Source organism: Silurus aristotelis, assembly GCF_946808225.1.
Source record: "Silurus aristotelis genome assembly, chromosome: 3".
NCBI lineage: Eukaryota > Metazoa > Chordata > Actinopteri > Siluriformes > Siluridae > Silurus > Silurus aristotelis.
In genome coordinates this window covers 29,780,582-29,800,933 of record NC_139576.1, presented here as the reverse complement: position 1 = coordinate 29,800,933, position 20,352 = coordinate 29,780,582, and the positions used below count along the sequence as shown (strand labels likewise).

General features: G+C 37.3%; 2 protein-coding genes across 2 annotated transcripts in view; one reads left to right on the top strand and one right to left on the bottom strand.

Moving 5' to 3' along the window:
- Window positions 1–20,352, top strand: part of LOC310724036 (craniofacial development protein 2-like) — a 384,292-nt gene that overhangs the window by 24,040 nt on the left and 339,900 nt on the right. The window lies entirely within an intron of this gene.
- On the bottom strand, window positions 117–14,095 carry med4 (mediator complex subunit 4). Its single transcript, XM_083537823.1, has 7 exons — window positions 13,968–14,095; window positions 13,471–13,537; window positions 10,086–10,256; window positions 6,219–6,276; window positions 5,792–5,878; window positions 5,371–5,502; window positions 117–783 (listed from the first exon to the last, which is right to left on the bottom strand). The coding sequence occupies exons 1-7, from the start codon at window positions 14,033–14,035 to the stop codon at window positions 608–610; spliced, it is 759 nt and encodes a 252-aa protein (XP_083393949.1). The 5' UTR covers window positions 14,036–14,095; the 3' UTR covers window positions 117–607.

The window sequence follows — 20,352 nt, the reverse complement described above, 5'->3', positions numbered from 1 at the left end:
CTGTGGTATAAAACCACAAACAATGTCAATACCAAATTATTTTTAGTATATTAAAGTGAAATTTTAATAGAGAAGGCACTCTGCTTATTACACTCAACATACAAAACAGACAGATATTTTATCAAAGAATCTTTATTTACAAGGTCTCAAACACAAACATTTATACAGCTCTATTTACACAACTGCTGAGTTGCAGTAAAGGTTTGCAGCATCTCTACAAGAGCCTACATTATACTGAAATATAAGTCCATCAAACTAAGCCAATCTTCACATCCACTTTCAAGCAAACAGAATTTTGACAAGAAAAGTGGGAGATAATTCCAGAGGTACTAAAAAGTGGTGCTTTTTGTGTATAGTAACAAGAAGTAAAATAAAAATCTACAGCTGATGCGTATAAAACCAGCTGCAAATTAAATTTTTTGCATTGTTTTAGCTTGGAATCATGAGATGTTTTCAGCTGGCTGAGGTCAGGATGGTTTAAGCAGAGTGGAAATAATAATAATAACCGTAAAATGTCTTCAGTTATGGTTATGAAGCCTGATTACACCAAGTCCTTTTGGAGAATTTTGTATTTATTTTGCCCCTCACTCATGCATGCATGCCTTTCTCAGTCTGAATCACTGCTGCTACTGGACGAGTCTGTGCTCATGGCCTCCACGTCATCCTCGTTCTCCTTATTATGCCCCGGCAACTCCAAGCCGAGGTCGTTACCGTGGTGAGGTGGTGGAGGCATCGCCATAGCAACGTCTGCAGACTGCCATGGGTACTGAGGAGCCAGTACATCTTGGGAGGGAAATAAGAAAGAACCATCACTGTCAACATTAAGCTTAAAAAGGGAGGAAGTTCAACAACACAGGAATGGAATTGAAGAATTTGATTTAAATGAGCGCTGGTATGTGACAGCCAGTATCAGTCAACGCATGAGCTGCTTTGCCTCACTGTCTATTCTCAAATAAAAAAAAAATAATAAAAATTAAATTTTTCTTAAATATACATGGCACAATTATGCACCATGAATATTCAATAGGAGTAAATATATATTTGGAGTAATTTACTTTGCAAAAGCTTTGAGCAGGTAAACTAAAAAGGCTGGAAAGTTATGCTGGAAAATGTTGGGTTCTTTTTTATCAGTAAACAAAATTTAAAGTAAATGAAAGGATGTCAAAATCAATATTTAGTGTGACCACCATTTCCTCTTGCTGCTTGTTTTTGGATAAGCTTGGAAAGTAGGTTGTTCCAATCATCTTCGAGATCTAACCAGTGTTGGGCAACGTTACTTTTAAAAGTAATGCATTACAATATTGAGTTACTCCCCAAAAAACAAATTACGTTACTTAGTTACTTTTTATGGAAAGTAATGCGTTATATTACTTTTGCGTTACTGGTATCTCTTTCACGCCTTACAGGTGTAACAGGTGTAATATAGATAATTGGCATTAAGAAATAAATTATATTAGAGCAAAAGACGTCAAACATTTAAAATGCTTAATAACTTCTTGAAGAACAATAAGATTATCGACTAAATTTTGACCACAAGGCTGAAAACTTTCCAGTCGCTCTTCTGTACACTGCTTTTCAATCTGCTTCGCCGTCAGGAATGTAACATGCAATTCCGTAAATATGACACTTGTCCTCGTCTACATCATTCTCTGCTTCATCATCAGCTTGAAACATTCTGAACGCTTTTACAAAGTTCGCGCTATTATCAGTGACCATGGCAGTTTATCTTCCCACAAAGAGCAAATGAGCTCTCTCTCTCTCTTTCTCTCTCTCTCTCTTTCGCGATGGCATCGTACATGCGTCTCCCACAGAAAACTTTTATTCTGAGCAGTCAGAATAAACTAACCCTAACCCTAGATCTGCAGTGGTGGAAAGTCGGCAAAAGTTTTCTATATTTCTGTCTCTATTTCCATATATGCAACATTGCATAATGTTGCATATATTCAACATACACACACACACACACACACACACACACACACACACACACACACACACACACACACACACACACACACACACACACACGTAGTGCTGTGCTTGCATGCAGATTTTTTATTTTATTTTTATTTTTTTGAAGTGGTATTTTTTGCAGTTGATCAGAGCTTTTCACCAACACATAATCTATACTTAACCATTATTACTTTCTCCTTTTCCTCGACCATTTTAAAATTATAAGAATACTTCCATCACAGTAATGTAATGCTCTGGTTTGCCATCTCCGCTTTTGACCAGCTTCTATTCCCGCGGCTCGCACGTATGAGTGCGCGATTCTACGTGACTACGTTCATTTTAATTCAGTATATTTTTTTTTATGCAAAATAATTTAACTGAAAAGTAACTCGTGGTCCTTTTTTAAAAAAGTAACTCAGATATTAATGTGTAAATTTATAAAGTAACGCGCTACTTTACTCGTTACTCCAGAAAAGTAATATTATTACGTAACGCACGTTACTTGTAACGCGTTACCCCCAACACTGGATCTAACCACTCCCAGATAGACTACATTTACTATATTTTTTGCATTAATATCCCCCTCAAATCAAGTCCTAAATGTAAACAAAGTGAACCCAATCAAATGAGATATCACATGACTATATAACGTATAATCGTTGACGTTTAATATATGATTATGTGCAATATTATTTAACTATGTCACTATCATTTTATTATTTTCTTTTTTATAACTATTATGTGCAATTCTATTACATGTTTGCATTCTTTTGTTTGTTGGAGCAGTCTCTGGTACAAGAAATTCCTTTGGGATTAATTAAGTTTTATTTTATCTATAAAAATATTATAATTTATGTATTTATAAAAAAAAAAAAAAAACTATTATATATTCGTAAGTGACAAACATATGGGCACCTTTAGAATTAGCAGTTAATAGGAAGGCCAAATTACAGTCCATCTGCTTTCAATCAATGGGATGATGAACAGGTGTCAGTGAGTGATAGATTTCAGGTCATTATATAAAAAGGCAAAGTCTGAACTTCACAACACGTTTGTGAAAGTGTATCATGGTATAAACAAAGGAGCACAACCTGAGGATGAGCAATAAATAGAGAGATGCTCTAAGATGCTCTCTAAAGAGTTCTCTCTAAAGAGAGAACTCCACAAATAAACATTCAGACAAACTGTGAATAAATGGAGTAGATGATCACACCATAGCAAGATTTGTAATAGTTTGAAAAGTCACAAAGGAACCACATGGTATATTTCAAATAATCTGTGAAACATGTTAATGTTGGTATAATTGTTTGGGCCTGTTTCGCTGCATCTCGACCAGGATTGCATGCCATCATTGATGAAACAAATTTAGAATTATACCAGTGAATTATAGCGTAAATTGTCTGGACATCATGAGATTTGAATTGATTTCAGTTGAATCTCAAAAGAAAATGGTTCATGCAGCAAAGTTCTCTCAAAGTATAGTTAGTATAGTAAGAGGAAACAAGTTAACATTTTAAGGAGTGGCCAGAAAAACCTACTTGGACTGTCTTTTGGCAGAACTGGGCATCCAACATTGCCTACATCAGCACAAGTTCTTTGGAAGGGTTTCAAGAAAAGAAAAGAAAACCTCTACTCTCAGCTAAAAACAAACTCAAGTATCTTCAGATGCCAGACAACTCTGAAACTTCAAATGGGAGTTTGATACCAAATGAAACCGAAATAGAGCTTAAACACTAGAGGTGGGTTTTTCCACACACAGTAGAGTGGTGGTAATATTGAAAAGTAACTCCATCCCAGAGATAAACCTGGTGGTGGCTCTTCAATGTTTTGGGGGCTGTCTTTCTGCCAGAGGACCCGGACATTTTGTTAGAGTAGATGGCATCATGGACTCATGGAATTCTCAATAGAGGAAATGGTCTCAGATCCCTTGCCATGTTTTCTCCAAAATAATCAGGAATTACAAGCAATTACACACACACACACACACACACACACACACACACACACACACACACACACACACACATATATATATATATAAAAATGTAATCCTAGCTGTGTTTACAATTGTTTGATATACATGACAATAATGTGGGTCATATCTTTGAACAAAAGATCTAAATGTTAAACAATTTTCACAGCACTCTGCTTTTATTTACTAAGGGTGGCAATATTATGTTCAATCGCTTTGGTCTAGTCAGGTGGCATGTCCATCATTAGTCCTGAATACATTTACACAGAGGATTTCACAGACCACTTTTTCCATCCCTTTTTTTTCCCAAGCAGTTTTTAAACAGACTAATATATATTAATTTGAACTTTAGGCACCTCTATCTATACATTAACCATAAGAAGTCAGGGTGAATGCACACTGTACAGTACCTCATGGGAGGACCAAGTTTTTTGCTGAGCTCATATGCGTTATTTCATTTCAATTGCAGATACAGTGTTCAAACTTTATGGACCTGACTATGATGTACAGTGCCAAAATATTAATGGACTTTATTTACATATATCATTTGCCTGTCAATAGCTCATCCCCTGACCTGCTTAAGAACTGTCTGATGTTGCAAGCAATATATAAAAATGCCAGCAAAGCATCAAGTAGTCTAACAGCCAAATCTAAAGACTACTGATGGCACTTTTAAATGAACATTCTTTAAAATCTACCTTTCCATATATCTCCATACAAATCAAAATCTCCAACTGTGTAAGAGCAATTATTGATTTGCTACAGAATCTCAAGGTCACATAACAGCCCCAAGTATAAAAGAAATCTTAAAGGTAAGTAAAGCAACACAGGGCAATAAAGGACCTGTATAAATGTCTGCTGATGCCCGTACACAACAAACGTTACACAGTTACTCCTGAGTAGACGGAATATAGGCTCATTCTTATATAATCTCTCATCAATATTTATGATTTGCAACGAATTCATGTTTAACTGTTTTTAGTAAAAATATAATTAATTTGATACGTTTCATTAGCCAGTGATGAGATGTATGTCTATAAATATGACCCAGCGAAAGCTTAATGTCTGTGCAGCTCTACACTATAGAAAGCAACAGAAATCATTACTTGTTGATTAGTTGTGTAAAAAAAATAAATTAATAAAAAAATAAAAAAGCTGAATATACAGTCAATGTAGAATGGTGTGATTTCCCATGAAATTTGATCTACATATTCTTCGCATTCCAGCCTTGTGTTGGTTCATTACCACACTTTTTTTAAGCTTGACACATTGCAACTATTAATGCATGCCATGTTTGTTACATGTTTCTTCCTCAGTATACAAGCATATTAATTAAACATGAACACTTTCCTAAACTAACGATTAAAGTGTGTCTATCAGATTGTATACATGCATAATTGCATAAATGTTGCATAATTTTAAGAAAAAAAAAATAACACACAAACCTGGTAATCTCCCAGCAGCCAGTGCATCACCAGGCAGGTGGCCATTTACACCATTGGTGGGCAAGTTACACATATGCCCAAGCATTCCACTACGCATCTCAAGGTCAGTGGGATACGGCCTCCGTGGATCACCTTTACACACACACACACACACACACACACACACACACACACACACACACATTCATCTGAATCCAAGTCAGTGGGTATAATCTGAGCAAAAGAGACTATCTGATAGAACACAATGAGAGAATGCATTTTCAATGAATTGTTCATGTAAGAAATAAATGTGGCTAACAAAAAAAGCAAAAAACAATCTGAAAACTGATATTAGGTGCATCATTTATAAATGAAGCTAAAGTGTGCTTTTTATTTTATAGCAGTGAAAAACTGGATGACAGAAAATTGGAGAAAAACATACCTGGGACCCAATTCAGAGGAGCACACACTGCGTTACTGGCACTTATCCTGTGTGCGTACTTTATAATTTCCTCTGAAGAGACGCTGCCTGGAAGAAAACAATACATGGAAAATAAACTCCACATGTATTGAGCGACAAGGTGGCTGAAATTACATGTCAGAAGAAAAAAAAAAAAAGAGATAATATCACTCAAGAGATCAACTTTAAGATCTCTTAACACCATAGGGGCATTAACAGGATCCTTCGAGTTGCATTTTGCTATCGATATTTAATTAGATGTGGCTTAGTTGGGCGTGAAAAAACCAAAAAAAAAAAAAAGACGAATGCAGTTTGTGTAAATCTCTGATAAAGGATGTAGGTGGTGAAGTTAAGGGTGTGTGAAATTATAAAGTTTGGTGTGCCCTGGCCTCAGACAAGCATGCAATACCTTTTCTCGCCTTCTCAATAGATTTGAGTTTCTCTTTGGCTTGGTATACAGCAGTGGCCTGTAAGATTAATAAATAAATAAATAAATAAATACATACATACATACATAAAGAGAGCAAGAATGAAAGGAAGTAAGACAGAGACAGGCTTCAGGGTGAAGGGCAACTTACTGCAATTTTTTTTCACTAATATTTTTTCTACTATTTAAGAGAGTAGGCATTTCATCAGGCCAAACTAACATGCCATCCTGCTTGGACAAGGAAAAAGAGAAATTGATTTCGCATCAATCAATATAGCTTGTGTGCAGATGGTTAGAGCGATATATTTTAAATGGGAGGCAGAGATGAGCCTAGCAACAGGCGGGGAAAAATGTTACGAGCACTTGCTATGCCGTGGAGGATTCTAGCCATGCTGAATAACCAATATGCCCAGTTTTGCTACAAGGCTTTATGTAGTACATACACACACTCATCATCCACTTATTAGGAACACTTGTACACCTGCGCATTTATGCACCTGGATATTGAATGTACTGAATGACCAGTTTATCCTATCGATTTTTTTTCATCCCTGACATCACAGCCAGATTGATTCATTTGACTCAAACTGCAGATGAGAGGTTTCCACATACAGACATGCCTTATATTATTAACAAGCCCAATTCCAAAGAAAGCTAGCATGCAGTGTAAAATGTAAATAAAAAATTTAATTCAATGCTTTGCAAATCTCATAAACCCATGTTTTATTTTTATTATAAAACAAAAAAAAAAAACAACCCACAAAATGTTGAGGGGGAAAAAAAATTATGCAATTTGATGTCCGCAACAAGTCTCAGAGAAGTTGGGACTTAGGCAACAAAAGGCTGATACAAATGTTACTAAAAGAAGCAGTTGGTGGAACTTTTTGCAAATAATTAGGTTAATTGGCAACAGGTCAGTAACCTGAGAAAATAATAATAATAAAAATAAATATATTAGAGAAACAGAGTCTCTCAGGGACCAATTTGCAAAAATATATTTAAATCTGAAAAAACTATTTCAGAATATGATCTTTAACATAAAGCAGTGAAAAACTGATTCTCTTATCAACAGTACATTAGATTATTAAGATTCTGAAGAAATCTGTGTACTAGGAACAAGAACGATAATAAATACTGGATACTCGTGACCTCCATGGCGGTTAGGCAGCACTGCATTAAAACAGGCCTGATTCTGTAAAGGTGATCACTGCATGGGTTTAAACACCTCCAGAAGTAATTGTCCATGAACACAGTTTGCCATTGTCATCCACTAGCAATTATGTCCTTAATGCAAAAAACAAAAACCCAAAAGCAATATGTGAAAGGTCTTTACACAAACATCCCCGGCGCGTATCGTGCGGAGCCCCACCCATATCCTCGGCTATTTAGACATCTCCTCTGTTATTCTTATAGAACAATGCCATCGCCACGACCCTCACCCATCTGGACAATAAGAACACATAAGTATGAATGCTGTTCATAGAATTCAGTTCAGCACTCAACACTATAAAATAAAAGTTGGAATCCATGTCTCTCTCAATTAACCGCAGCACCCCAGTACCAACAGCTCTCATGCAGCCCCAGACCATGATGCTACCACCACCATGCTTGACTGTAGGTAAGACACAATTTTCTTGGTACTCCTCGCCAGGGCATCGCCACACATGCTGAACACCATCTGAGTCAAACACATTTATCAGAGCACAGGAGATGGTTCCAGTAATTCATGCTCTTGGACAGGGTGTCTTTAGCTAAAGGTTTGTGGGCTTTCTTGTAAACCAACTTCAGAGGAGGCTTCCAAACACGGAAACCGGAAGACTTGGAACAGTAAATATATAAAGCAAGCAGCGTTTCGTGCTGCTTTTTTCAAATTATATCTGCCAAGTTGCAAAGATGAGAACGACAATGACAACAAGTCTGTTCAGTTTTTTTTTTTTCGTGTGCTCGTTTGCTAAGATGAATAGCCAATCGACGTTCTTTCTCACAGATGAGCTCCACGGCTGATTTGACATGCAGAATAAAACCGCTATTTTTTATATAGAATATAAGCAATTTTTCTGCATCACATCTTATTAATTAACTGATCGATTTAATCAGATGAAGTGTGGAAAAAAAGAAAATACGGCAAACATATCGGCCAAAAATATCGACATCATTTGCCGGCCATAAGGTGCCAAGATTTTTAAATATCGGCATAAGCCAGAAATTTCTGTTGCAACTGGAGTTAGTGAGCTCTCCCTTCACCCAGACTCAACGCGTTACAACGGCTTGTATCTAAACAGTAGCCTACCGAGAAAGTCATTGTTCACTGTCTTCCTCCTTCCTTTCATAACAATTTCTCTCGCGAGTTTATCTTTTGTCATCGTCGTGCGTTTAAAAATCAACACCGGTGAAAGTTTTTCTCCCGATGCCGTGCAGCTCAGAACACAGGTTAGGTAAGTTATTTCGTTTCCGTTCGGAAATTTAATTGGTCTAATGTTATGGGGTTCAGTTTTTTGGCTTGAAGTTTGTGAGACCGGTAAAAACCCAGGAAAAATCCATTAATAAGCCGCTTCGTTATTTAAGCCGCGGGGTTCAAAACGTGGGGAAAAGTAGCGGCTTATAAAAAAAATACGGTATTACAATATCATGGCTTCATAATAGAAGAGTCTGCTGAACTGGACTGTTTGCAGTCCAGACCTTTCAACAATTGAAAACATTTGGTGCATTGTGAAACAAAAAATATGACAAAGAAGATCCAGGACTGGCGATTAGCTACAACTTTGTATCGGACATTAATTGGACGACTTTTTATGTTTTTGGTGTTCTATTGTATATAAATTATGGGTTTAGGAGATTCGCAAATCATTGCATTTTGTTTTAATGTACATTTTTACACGGCATCTCAACTGTTTCAATTTGGGGTTTCATATTATATGCACACAATATTGATAGAACAGACTACATTAGATTTAGCTGATAGTTTACTGGTCAATATTCAAATAGAACATTGTTCAAAACAAGAAAATTAAATTCCAGACTGCACCTGTAGTCAGTGCTTGAACACTGAGAGCATAAATGACAGCACTTAGGATGACAACAGAACAAATATCCTCCTGTTGCTCTTCCTTTTATTCTTCTGAATCTCTTAGTTCTTCTGCTTGTTGTTTCTAAAGATTTTCTGACAAGCATCTCCAGTTCTCTCATGATTTATTTTTATTTTATTTATTTATTTATTACAGTGAAAGTAGTCACACTTTATGTTGACTGTCCAATAGTATGAAATAGTGGTGGAAAAATTTACTTTTCCTACCTAAACACTATAATATACTGCTAGTCAAGAAGCAACTTATGTATATGCTAAGATAATAGTGGCTTTTAAATATGATATAACAAAACAGCAATACATAATTTATTGTAATCTGTTAGATGACCATCATTTGTAGATTCATTAAAAGTACCAGAACATTAGCCTGTGCAAACCTTAACATGAATGTTTAGCTTTTACAAAACTGTATCTAATACAATTTTTGTCATGCACAATTCATTCTTCTAATGTTATTAGCACCATGTTTACATTTATGGTTATACAAAAAAGGCTTAAACTTCAGTACTACTTTTACTGAAATGGTTAAATGGTGCAATTTTATTGTGAGTGTTGATATTCATTGAATGCAAACAAAAAGATAAATAAACCAATTAAATAAAATAAATAAATAAATAAATAAATAGATAGATTATCTCCTGTAAGAGCATGTTAAACCATCCTGCTACATTGGGACAACAGATCCTACAACATGTAATATAACAAAGTCATTGTATGTTCTGACCTCATTATATTCTAGTTCTAGTTTACATAAACAAGCTCACCAGGATGTGCTCTGCCTCTTTGAGCTGCTTCTGCAGCAGCTGGATGTCACCATCCCTCTTGTCTACTTCTTTCTCCAGCTTCTGCATCTCCTCATGGGTCCTGCCCTGTCTCAAGGCTGTCCGCATCAGCTCCTGGAACTCTTTGTCCCTCTGCACCAGCAACTCCAGCAACTGCTCACACAAACGACAAACATATGCATCTGTGTTGGGCCGCTGATCTTACAGAGCCAAGACATTTGCCCTTACTGGCATTTCAGCAAAGGCAGGCTTGTGCACTTCACACATAAGCCTTCAGTGATACAGTGGGGCAAAAAAGTTTTAGTCAGCCAACAATTGTGCAAGTTCTCCCACTTTAAAAGATGAGAGAGGCCTGTAATTTTCATCATAGGTACAGTTAAACTATGAGAGACAAAATAAGGGGAAAAAAATCCCAAAAATCACATTGTCTGATTTTTAGAGAATTTACCAGACATGTCCCCCTGGTTAAGAGAGTACATGTCCGGGCCCGTCTGAAGTTTGCTAGAGAGCATTTGGATGATCCAGAAGAGGACTGGGAGAATGTCATATGGTCAGATGAAACCAAAATAGAACTTTTTGGTAAAAACTCAACTTGTGTTTGGAGGAGAAAGAAGAGTTGCATCCAAAGAACACCATACCTACTGTGAAGCATGGGGGTGGAAACATCATGCTTTGGGGCTGTTTTTCTGCAAAGGGACCAGGACGACTGATCCGTGTAAAGGAAAGAAGGAACAGGGCCATGTATTGTGATATTTTGAGTGAAAAACTCCTTCCATCAGCAAGGGCATTGAAGATGAAACGTGGCAGAGTCTTTCAGCATGACAATGATCCCAAACACACCGCCCAGGCAAAGAAAAAGTGGCTTTGTAAGGAGCATTTCAAGGTCCTGGAATGGCCAGTCTCCAGGTCTCAACCCCATAAAAAGTCTTTCGAGGAAGTTGAAAATCCGTGTTGCCCAGCGACAGCCCCAAAACATCACTGCTCTAGAAGAGATCTGCTTAGAGGAATGTTCCAAACTACCAGCAACAGTGTGTAAAAACCTTGTGGAGACTTACAGAAAACATTTGATCTCTGCCATTGCCAACAAAGGGTATATAACAAAGTATTAAGATGAACTTTTGTTATTGACCAAATAATTATTTTCCACCATAATTTGCAAATAAATTCTTTAAAAATCAGACAATGTAATTTTCTGGGTTGTTTTCTCATTTTGTCTCTCATAGTTGAAGTGTACCTATGATGAAAATTACAGGCCTCTTTCATCTTTTTAAGTAGGAGAACTTGCACAATTGGTGGCTGACTAAATCCTTTTTTGCCCCACTGTATCTTAAATAAAACAATCCATTTCTTTTTATTGAATTTTTTTGGTTTCCATGCATTTTGTTTTGATTTAATTTCGGGGGATTGAAATTAGGGATGCAACAACTAATCAATAATGAAATTCATTGTCAATGAATACCATTATTAATCAACCCGATTTACAGGTTAGTGTGACCATAAAAGAGCACAGACGCATGCGAAAATTGCGGCCAGTACAGGGTACTGCAGGAAAAACTGTGCGTCTTAAGTCATCCAACGCGCTTTATATTAAACGCAACACAGTAAACGGCACCTGGAAGTTTTGCAAAGCAGAGCTTGTGTGGGAGGGAAGTACCACAGTGATGCATTAGCACACCCCAAAAAAAAAAAAAAAAAAAAAAAAAAAAAATCACACTGCTGTCACGGATGAAGGAGAAACACCAGCACGGTGAGTGAAAAGTGTATAATCACCATGTGAAAATTGTATAGTTTAGTGAAGTGTTATTGTATAAACTGTAACTTCGGGGCAGTCACACTGGATCCACTTTGTCGGATAGTGATTGATTCAATTTAAAATGGTGCCAACAAACACTAAATCTAAAAGCTGCAAATTACAGCAGCAGCAAATTATCAAATTTTAGTCACTGTTGTGGTTTTCAGCTAATGATTATGCATTTGTACACAAGAGCATTTTTTTTTTTTAATTAAGCCTGTTAGCTTTCTGCGGTTCTTCATTTTATTCTTTTTTCAGCATTCGTCTACTACAACAGTTCCAACGTGATTTACTGCGGCTTTACTACGTTCAAATGCTTGTTTTCAATGTCTGAATATTTAATTTATGCACATATCATTAAATTATTATACAAGATTACGTTATATATTCTAGATGCTTAGATCCTCACACCTGAACAAATTTTATTTTATTTTTTTAAACAAAAGTGGTCAAAACTATGTTGGATTATATTTTATATAGATTTCTTTAAGCATGGTGTCAACTTGCCATTTGCAAAATACAATACGAATGTTGATTTACACAAAATGCTTCACCTTGCATACTCAAATGTTATTTTTTTTTTTTTACAGAAAGAAGCAACCCAGTATGAGTAAATTTGTTCAAAGAGAAATCCCCCATGCACTCGTCAACAAGCAGCTACTATAAGCTTTAAAATGTCTAAATTAAGAGACAGTTAAACTCAATGAGGCTTTTGCAATTTTTAAGTATATTTATACACATAAATACCCTGAGTTAGGGTTTTATATAGTTCTAATGAGCAAAACATTAATTAAAGATCATATTTTTACTTGTCATTAAATGATTATTTCCCCCAATATATTATCAAAATAATCATTAGTTGCTCGATAGCAGTGCTTTTCGAAATTAAAACAACTTGTGCAAATTCTACAGGAAAGAACATGCAAAAGAATAAAAAGTTAAAATAGTCCTCGTGCTGTCCAGCTTCACATGAAAAGTCCATCTTGTGAGTATGTCTGTGACCTAATCACTTTCTTCTCCTCTTGTCAGTAATTGTGAAATAAAAAAAAAATTTAAAAAAAAGCTTTTAATCAATACAAGTATATTTGAGCTTGTGCAGATTGCACAGCGCAGCCCATTCAAACCATGCGCTCTCTGACCAGCCAATCAAAGGAGGTAGAAATGCTGAGGTTATTGTATGCGTGCTGGGTGGCCCTGGTGACTCAAAATCTGACTGGTTAAAGCAACAACTTTAATATAACAGGCACCAGCACTGCTGATTCTAAATGCCTCATGGCTAAAATATGATTTGATCAAAATTCTACCTTTCCTGACACCACAGAAAGCAGCACAAGCAAGAGAACACCATGAAATGAAGAGAATAGACTATTGGTTATCATTATATATATATATATATATATATATATATATATATATATATATATATATATATATATATATATATATATCTCGTTTTATTTTAGATTCTAATAGTGTTCATGCCAGGAGAGAGGGTCTACCTGGCCCTGACGGCCCACCACTGCTTTTCAGTATAATATATATTTATAGAGAATATATATTTAAAGTGAAGAATACCTGAGTGTCCTCTCCAGGCTGGGGAAGCTTCTGGTTTCGAGACAATGCAAGCATCTCTATCAGCTCTCTGCAGAAACAAAACGTCATCTTCCAGCCAGAGAAGCAAAATTACATCTATTTTTTTCTGGTTCTAACATCATATTTCAGACTCTCTGGTGAAATCTACCCACATTGACACATTATAATTAGAATAAAACGTTCAGAATGATAAACACCTATGAGTAGTTTTAGTAATAACGTTCTTCCCTGCTGCCTATAACCGGAATAATGATTGCCTTATCATTTCATACTGGCCAATCAGCGGTGAGAAATATAAATTAATAACCAATCATTACCTTTTTTCTGCGTACATGTAAAGCTAAGTTAGCACAACTAGCCATATTATGTAAACTTCCGTTCGTTAGATGTGATACATTAAACTTTCTCCAGAACGTTTAACACTGCTGTACAATAAGAATAACAATATAATAAAATCAGAAATCAGCCATAAATCCAACCTGGATAGCACTTCCATATCATTCAGAACAGACAACAGCTTTTCTTTAGTAGATTTGTCGGCCGCCATGTTGAATTTCCTTTCTTCTTCTGTAAAGTTTTATGGAGGTTACGGAGCGCTACCGCCACCTACCGAGTTATTATGATATGCATTATATTATATTATATTATATTATATTATATTATATTATATTATATTATATTATATTATATTATATTATATTATATTATATTATATTATATTATATTATATTATATTATATTATATTATACACCAATTGTCCACTTTATTATAAACACCTTTACTACTTATTTATGCAGTTATCGAGTCATCCAATCATTCTGTGAAAAACAAAAAAAAAATTTTTTTTTAATATTTATCATGTGAACAGTCATAAAGAAAATGTGTCCAAAAAAATTGTACTTGATGAGTTAGTATTTCAGAAACTGCAGATTTCCTGGAACACACACAACAACAGAGGATCTCCATTGATTTAAATGTAAGTAAGTAACTATATACTCACTCTACATAGTTACTTACTTACATTTAAATCACCGCAGATCCTCTGTTAAGAAATAGCCATTAACCCAGTAACCAAAATTAATGTGTATTGTTGTAGAACTGTAGAATCAGTCACATTCAATAGAACATATTTAAGGATCCAGCTAAATGTGGCTTAATATAGACTCCAAATACATATTTAATGGCTTCTGTGTGCATTTTAAAGCCTCCAGCACAGACGCATTAGTAAAAATCAAAGCTCACCTGGGAAGCAGGTGATGACTGTGACTGCAGCATATGCAAGGAATACCCTGCTGATGCTGAAGCCAAAGAAATCTGTTCTCCTGGACAATGTCTGCTTGTATGCTGAAAAACAACCTGTATCCACAAAAAGACCAATTTCCTCACAGACATGTCTTTATTATCTCCACAGTTGTCTTGAAGTGCATTGAATAGCTGCTCATGGCTCACTTCCAATACCTAATGTTTATTGTGTCGGTGTTTAGACTCACTTTTTTAGTCAGTACCTTTGTTAAAACCTTTTTACATGTAAAAGCACAGATCTGAATGGTTTATGGGTACACAGTGTTTGGATGAATTGGAATGTTTAGATGCTGTTTAGACTCTTAAGATTTAAATTTATATGATTCAGTTTGAAGCTTTTTTTAATCTGACTCCTTCAAGGTTTCAGCATTGACTGTAAAAAATACTATTGTAATAAAATTGAATTAAAAGATAACACCTAATGTTAGCCAAACTACATTTCGTTATACTGTACAAATCTGTATATCTACAGAGGGGTCCATAAGACCCTGTTGGCAATGTAGTTGTGAAAATTTTATAACAATATGCAACATATTGATTATTTAATATAAAAGAAACAAATTATACAAAAGTTCAGTAGACACTATGGCTTCCACTGAAGAATATTAAATTCAATTCAATTTTTATTTGTATAGCGTTTTTAACAATGAACATTGTCTCAAAGCAGCTTTACACAGATAATGCGGTGATTAAAAATGAATATGTTCCATATGAGTAAGTTTGTCCCTGATGAGCAAGCCGGTGGCGACTGTGGCAAGGAAAAACTCCCCGAGATGGCATAAGGAAGAAACCTTGAGAGGAACCAGACTCAAGAGGGAACCCATCCTCATCTGGGTTACACCGAATGTCCATTTGTGGCAGGTATACAATGTTGCGGGGTACAGTGATGATGATCAGAAGCAAACTGTATTCCTGAGTCAGTGTAGGAGACTGTTGACATCAACTACAGTCCAAGCCATCCTCAAAGCTCCCGTTCTTACTCCGGAATTTCATGGAACCACCCAAGGCGTTGATGACAAACCTTCCCCAGCTGCACAGAGTGGCCTCCAGTCGAAGAGAACACTATCCAGAGGGGAGAGGGGCAGGAACAGTGGTCACTGGAGCCTCAGGAGCATGTTTAACTCGACCGAGAGAGAGAGAGAGAGAGAGAGAGAGAGAGAGAGAGAGAGAGAGACAGAGAGAGAGAGAGAAAGAGAGAGAGAGAGAGAAAAAGAGAGAAGAGGGTGACAGGAAGAGAAGGATATGCATTATGAGAGTTAAAGTCACTGTGCAGTTTGGACTCCGGCAAGACTCGCTATGGCAGCATAACTAAAAGGGAGAACCAGAAGGCAACACAGACATGAGGGATCTCTGGGATAAGAGACGACCCACCACACCACCATCAACAAACCTGAGTGAACGCGTGAATGTGAGGGGACGACAGCATACAAATATCCCAGTTCACCAAACACTCTATATCCATGCTCCCTCCAGATCTGAGCCTTTACCTAAGAAAAATCTACTGATAAAAGGCTTGACTGAATAAATATGTTTTCAACCTCGACTTAAACACTGAGACTGTGTCTGAGTCCCGAACACTGATAGGAAGGCTGTTCCATAACTGCGGGGCTTTATAAGAAAAAGATCTGCCCCCTGCTTCAATCTTCATTATTGGAGGAACCAACAGATAGCCAGCACCTTTTGATCTAAGTAGGCATGGAGGATCATACTGGTACAGAAGTTCACTCAGATACTGCGGTGCGAGACCGTTAAGTGCTTTATACCTCAGTAGTAGTATTTTATAATCAATGCGAGATTTGATTGGGTGTGGTCATATTTCCTAGATCTAGTGAGGACTCTTGCTGCTGCATTCTGAACTAACTGAAGCTTATTTATGAACTTACTCGCACACCCAGACAGTAAAGCGTTACAGTAGTCCAATCTAGAAGTAACAAAAGCATGAACTAGTTTTTCTGCATCCTGTAACGACATCATATTTCTAATTTTAGCAATATTTCTAAGGTGAAAGAAGGCGATCCTGGTAATATTATTCACGTGAGCCTCAAAGGAAAGACTCGGGTCAATAATTACACCAAGGTCTTTGATAGCCGTACACGCTGAAACAGAAACACCATCCAGAGATGCTACGTAATCGGAAAGTTTGCTTCTAGCTGCATGTGGTCCTAGTAAAAGTACTTCCGTCTTATCTGAGTTTAGCAGAAGAAAGTTATCGAGCATCCACTGTCTAATGTCCTTTACACATTTTTCAACATTGTTAAGCTGATCTCTCTCATCTGGCTTTGCTGAAATATACAGCTGTGTATCATCAGCATAGCAATGGAATCTAATACCATGTTTATGAATAATTTCTCCATTAGGCAGCATATATAAAGAGAAAAGCAGAGGGCCTAAGACAGATCCTTGGGGAACACCAAACTTTACCTCAGAGAGTGTGGAGAACTCACCATTTACATTAACAAACTGATAGCGCTTCCCGTGGGCTCACCACCTGCAGGAGGGGCCATAAGGGACGGTGCTGTGAGGATTGGGCAGCAGTCGAAGGTGGGGGCCTGCTTAGACTGCTGCCCCCGCGACCCGAATTACGGATCAAGCGGGAGAAAATGAATGAATGAATGAATGAATGAACTGATAGCGATCAGTCAAATAAGACCAGAGCCAAGAGAGAGCTGTTCCCTTTATTCCAACAACGTTCTCAAGTCTAGCAAGTAGTATAGTGTGATCATTGGTGTCAAAAGCTGCACTAAGGTCGAGCAAAACAAGTAAGGAGACAAAACCCTGATCAGAGGCCAATAACAGGTCATTTACCACCTTAACTAGCGCCGTCTCTGTGCTATGATGAGGCCGAAATCCTGACTGATACATTTAAAAAATGTTATTCATAAGTAGGTGTGAGCATAACTGCTGTGCTACAACCTTTTCTAAAATTTTGGATATGAAGGTGAGATTTGATATTGGTCTGTAGTTGGACAGCTGACATGGGTCAAGGTCAGGTTTCTTAATTAGGGGGTGGATAACTGCCAGTTTGAAGGATTTTGGTACAAAACCAGTGCTAATGGAAGAGTTTATTATTTTTTTAAACAGGTTCAATTACCTCTGGAATTATCTGTTTAAAGAAACTTGTAGGCAAGGGATCGAGAAAGCAGGTTGATGATTTTGATGAGGAAATTAATGAAATTAAGTCATTCTCGTGAATAGGAGTAAAACTTTGTAATTGATTGTCTGTTATAATTAAACTGCTGTCTACAGGGTTACTTGTAAAATAATTTGGCTTTATATTAACCGTCTGGATTTTTTGCCTGATGTTTTCAATTTTATTATTAAAAAAGTTCATTAAATCATTACTACCTATTGATGGTGTGCATGTGAGTGCAGTGCTTTTATTCCCTGTTAATTTTGCTACCGTGCTGAATAGAAATCTAGGATTATGCTTGTTATTTTCTATGAGGGTGGAGAAATATGCTGATCTAGCAGCACTAAGAGATTTTCTATAAATTAGGAGGCTCTCCTTCCATGCTATTTGAAATACTGTTAATTTTGTTTGACGCCATTTACGTTCTAATTTTCGAGTGGTCTGTTTTAAGGTGCGTGTATAATCATTATACCACTGTGCTAATTTTTTCTCCCTGATCATTTTGGTCTTAAGGGGAGCTACATCATCTATGGTATAACGTAATGTTGATTCTAGGTATTCAGTGGCCCAGTCGCGCTCTGCAGGGTCAGACGGAGATCTATCTAATATTGTAATTTCTGGAAGATTGTTAATAAAACGCGCTGCTGTAGCTGACGTGAAATTACGCTTAACACGATAACGTGGTGAAGTAGTAATGCAATGACTGAGGCAGATTTTAAAAGAGATGAGATAATGGTCTGAAATAGCTTCAGACTGTGGAATTATGACTACGTTTTTTATTTTTAATCCAAATGTTAACAACAAATCGAGAGTGTGTCCACCACTATGAGTGGGTCCTATAACATTCTGATTAATTCCAACTGAATCTAGAATGGACACAACAGCTGCTCTTAAGGGGTCTTCCTGATTATCAAAATGAATGTTAAAATCACCAACAATTAATGCTTTGTCTAAAGAAGTAGCTAAATTTGTGATGAAATCTGCAAATTCTATGAGAAAATCAGAGTAGGGCCCTGGGGGTCTATAAATAATAATTAGTGGAATTGACTGACTGGACCTGCTTTCGGACACTGAATATTTTATGCTGGTGTAAAGAACTTCAAATGTTTTACATTTGTGTTTAGTCTTTTGTGTGACGCTTAGATTATTATTACAAATAGCTGCGACTCCACCTCCTCTACCATTTAGACGGGGTTGGTGTATGTAGCTATACCCAGGAGGACTCGCTTCATTTATTGATAAATATTCATTCGGTTTAATCCATGTTTCTGTTAAACACATTATTTTAAACTCCTGGTCGGTGATCATTTTGTTTATAGTAAGCGCTTTAGACGTGAGAGATCTAATATTCAGCAATCCTATCTTTAGATCAGAGGTGCTGGCTGTGCGTTCAGTCCTATTTAATTTAATGTTAATCAGGTTACTAAAACAGACTTTCTGAGAATTCCTATATTTTGGTTTCGCTCGGGGGACAGACACAGTCTCAATTTGGTGGATCCTGAGTGACGACTCTGTGCAGCTAGCAGACGGTCGGTTTAGCCTGTCTGTCTGCTCCCTGGCCTTGGCCCTAGACAGTCACTTGTTAACTAGTGCTGTTCTGAGACTATGACCTATACTACAAGAAATGAGAGAAGCACCTTCCCGAGTGAGATGGACACCGTCCCGCCCTAACAGGCCAGCCTTGCCCTCAAAAATGCTCCAATTATTAATGAAGCCCACATTGTTTTTGGAGCACCACTCGGACATCTAGCAGTTCAGCGACCATAACCTGTTGTAGGCTACATCGCCACGTCGCATTGGGATGGGGCCAGAGCATGTTACTGCATCAGACATTGCCTTCGCTAATTTACACACCTCTATATTATTACTCTTAGTAACCTCTGACTGTCGAAGGCGTATATCATTAGCTCCTATGTGAAAAACTATCTTAGAGAACCTGTGCTTTCCTAAGAATCTAAGCTGACCTGCTATGTCCGGCGCCCTGGCTCCCGGTATACACATGACCTGTGCTGCTGGTGCCCCTAAAGGTCTAGCTAATTTCACGTGCCTCAGAATGGAGTCTCCTAAAACCAGAGCTCTTTCAGGTTTCTCAGCGGGTGCTTCACTGAGGAGAGCAAACCTGTTGGGCACGTAAAACGGAGAGGAATGGTGCTCCCGTGGGCGAGCCTTAGCGTTAGCTTTGGCTTTGCGAGTATGCCGCCGAGTCGTCACCCATTCGCCCCGCTGCAAAGGCTCTAATGCCGGAGTCGGGGGAATATTAACTTCACCTAGGGCAGACTTTCCCCTGCAGAACCTGGACTGCTCTCGCACTCACTACTTCTCTCTAGACTCTGGATGTGCTCCTCTAATGCTAAGATCTTCTCCGCAAAGAGAGCAAACTAGCTTACACTTCTTACAGATAAAATTATCGCTAACAACGGAGAGAGACTGA

Excerpts from the sequence above, each read along its gene's own strand:
- med4 (XM_083537823.1), bottom strand. The coding sequence starts at position 14,035 with ATGGCGGCCGACAAATCTACTAAAGAAAAGCTGTTGTCTGTTCTGAAT. Across the intron at positions 6,277-10,085 it reads AAGAGGCAGAGCACATCCTG|GCCACTGCTGTATACCAAGC; the intron begins GTGAGCTTGTTT and ends TTAATCTTACAG. Across the intron at positions 5,503-5,791 it reads TCCTCTGAATTGGGTCCCAG|GTGATCCACGGAGGCCGTAT; the intron begins GTATGTTTTTCT and ends GTGTGTGTAAAG.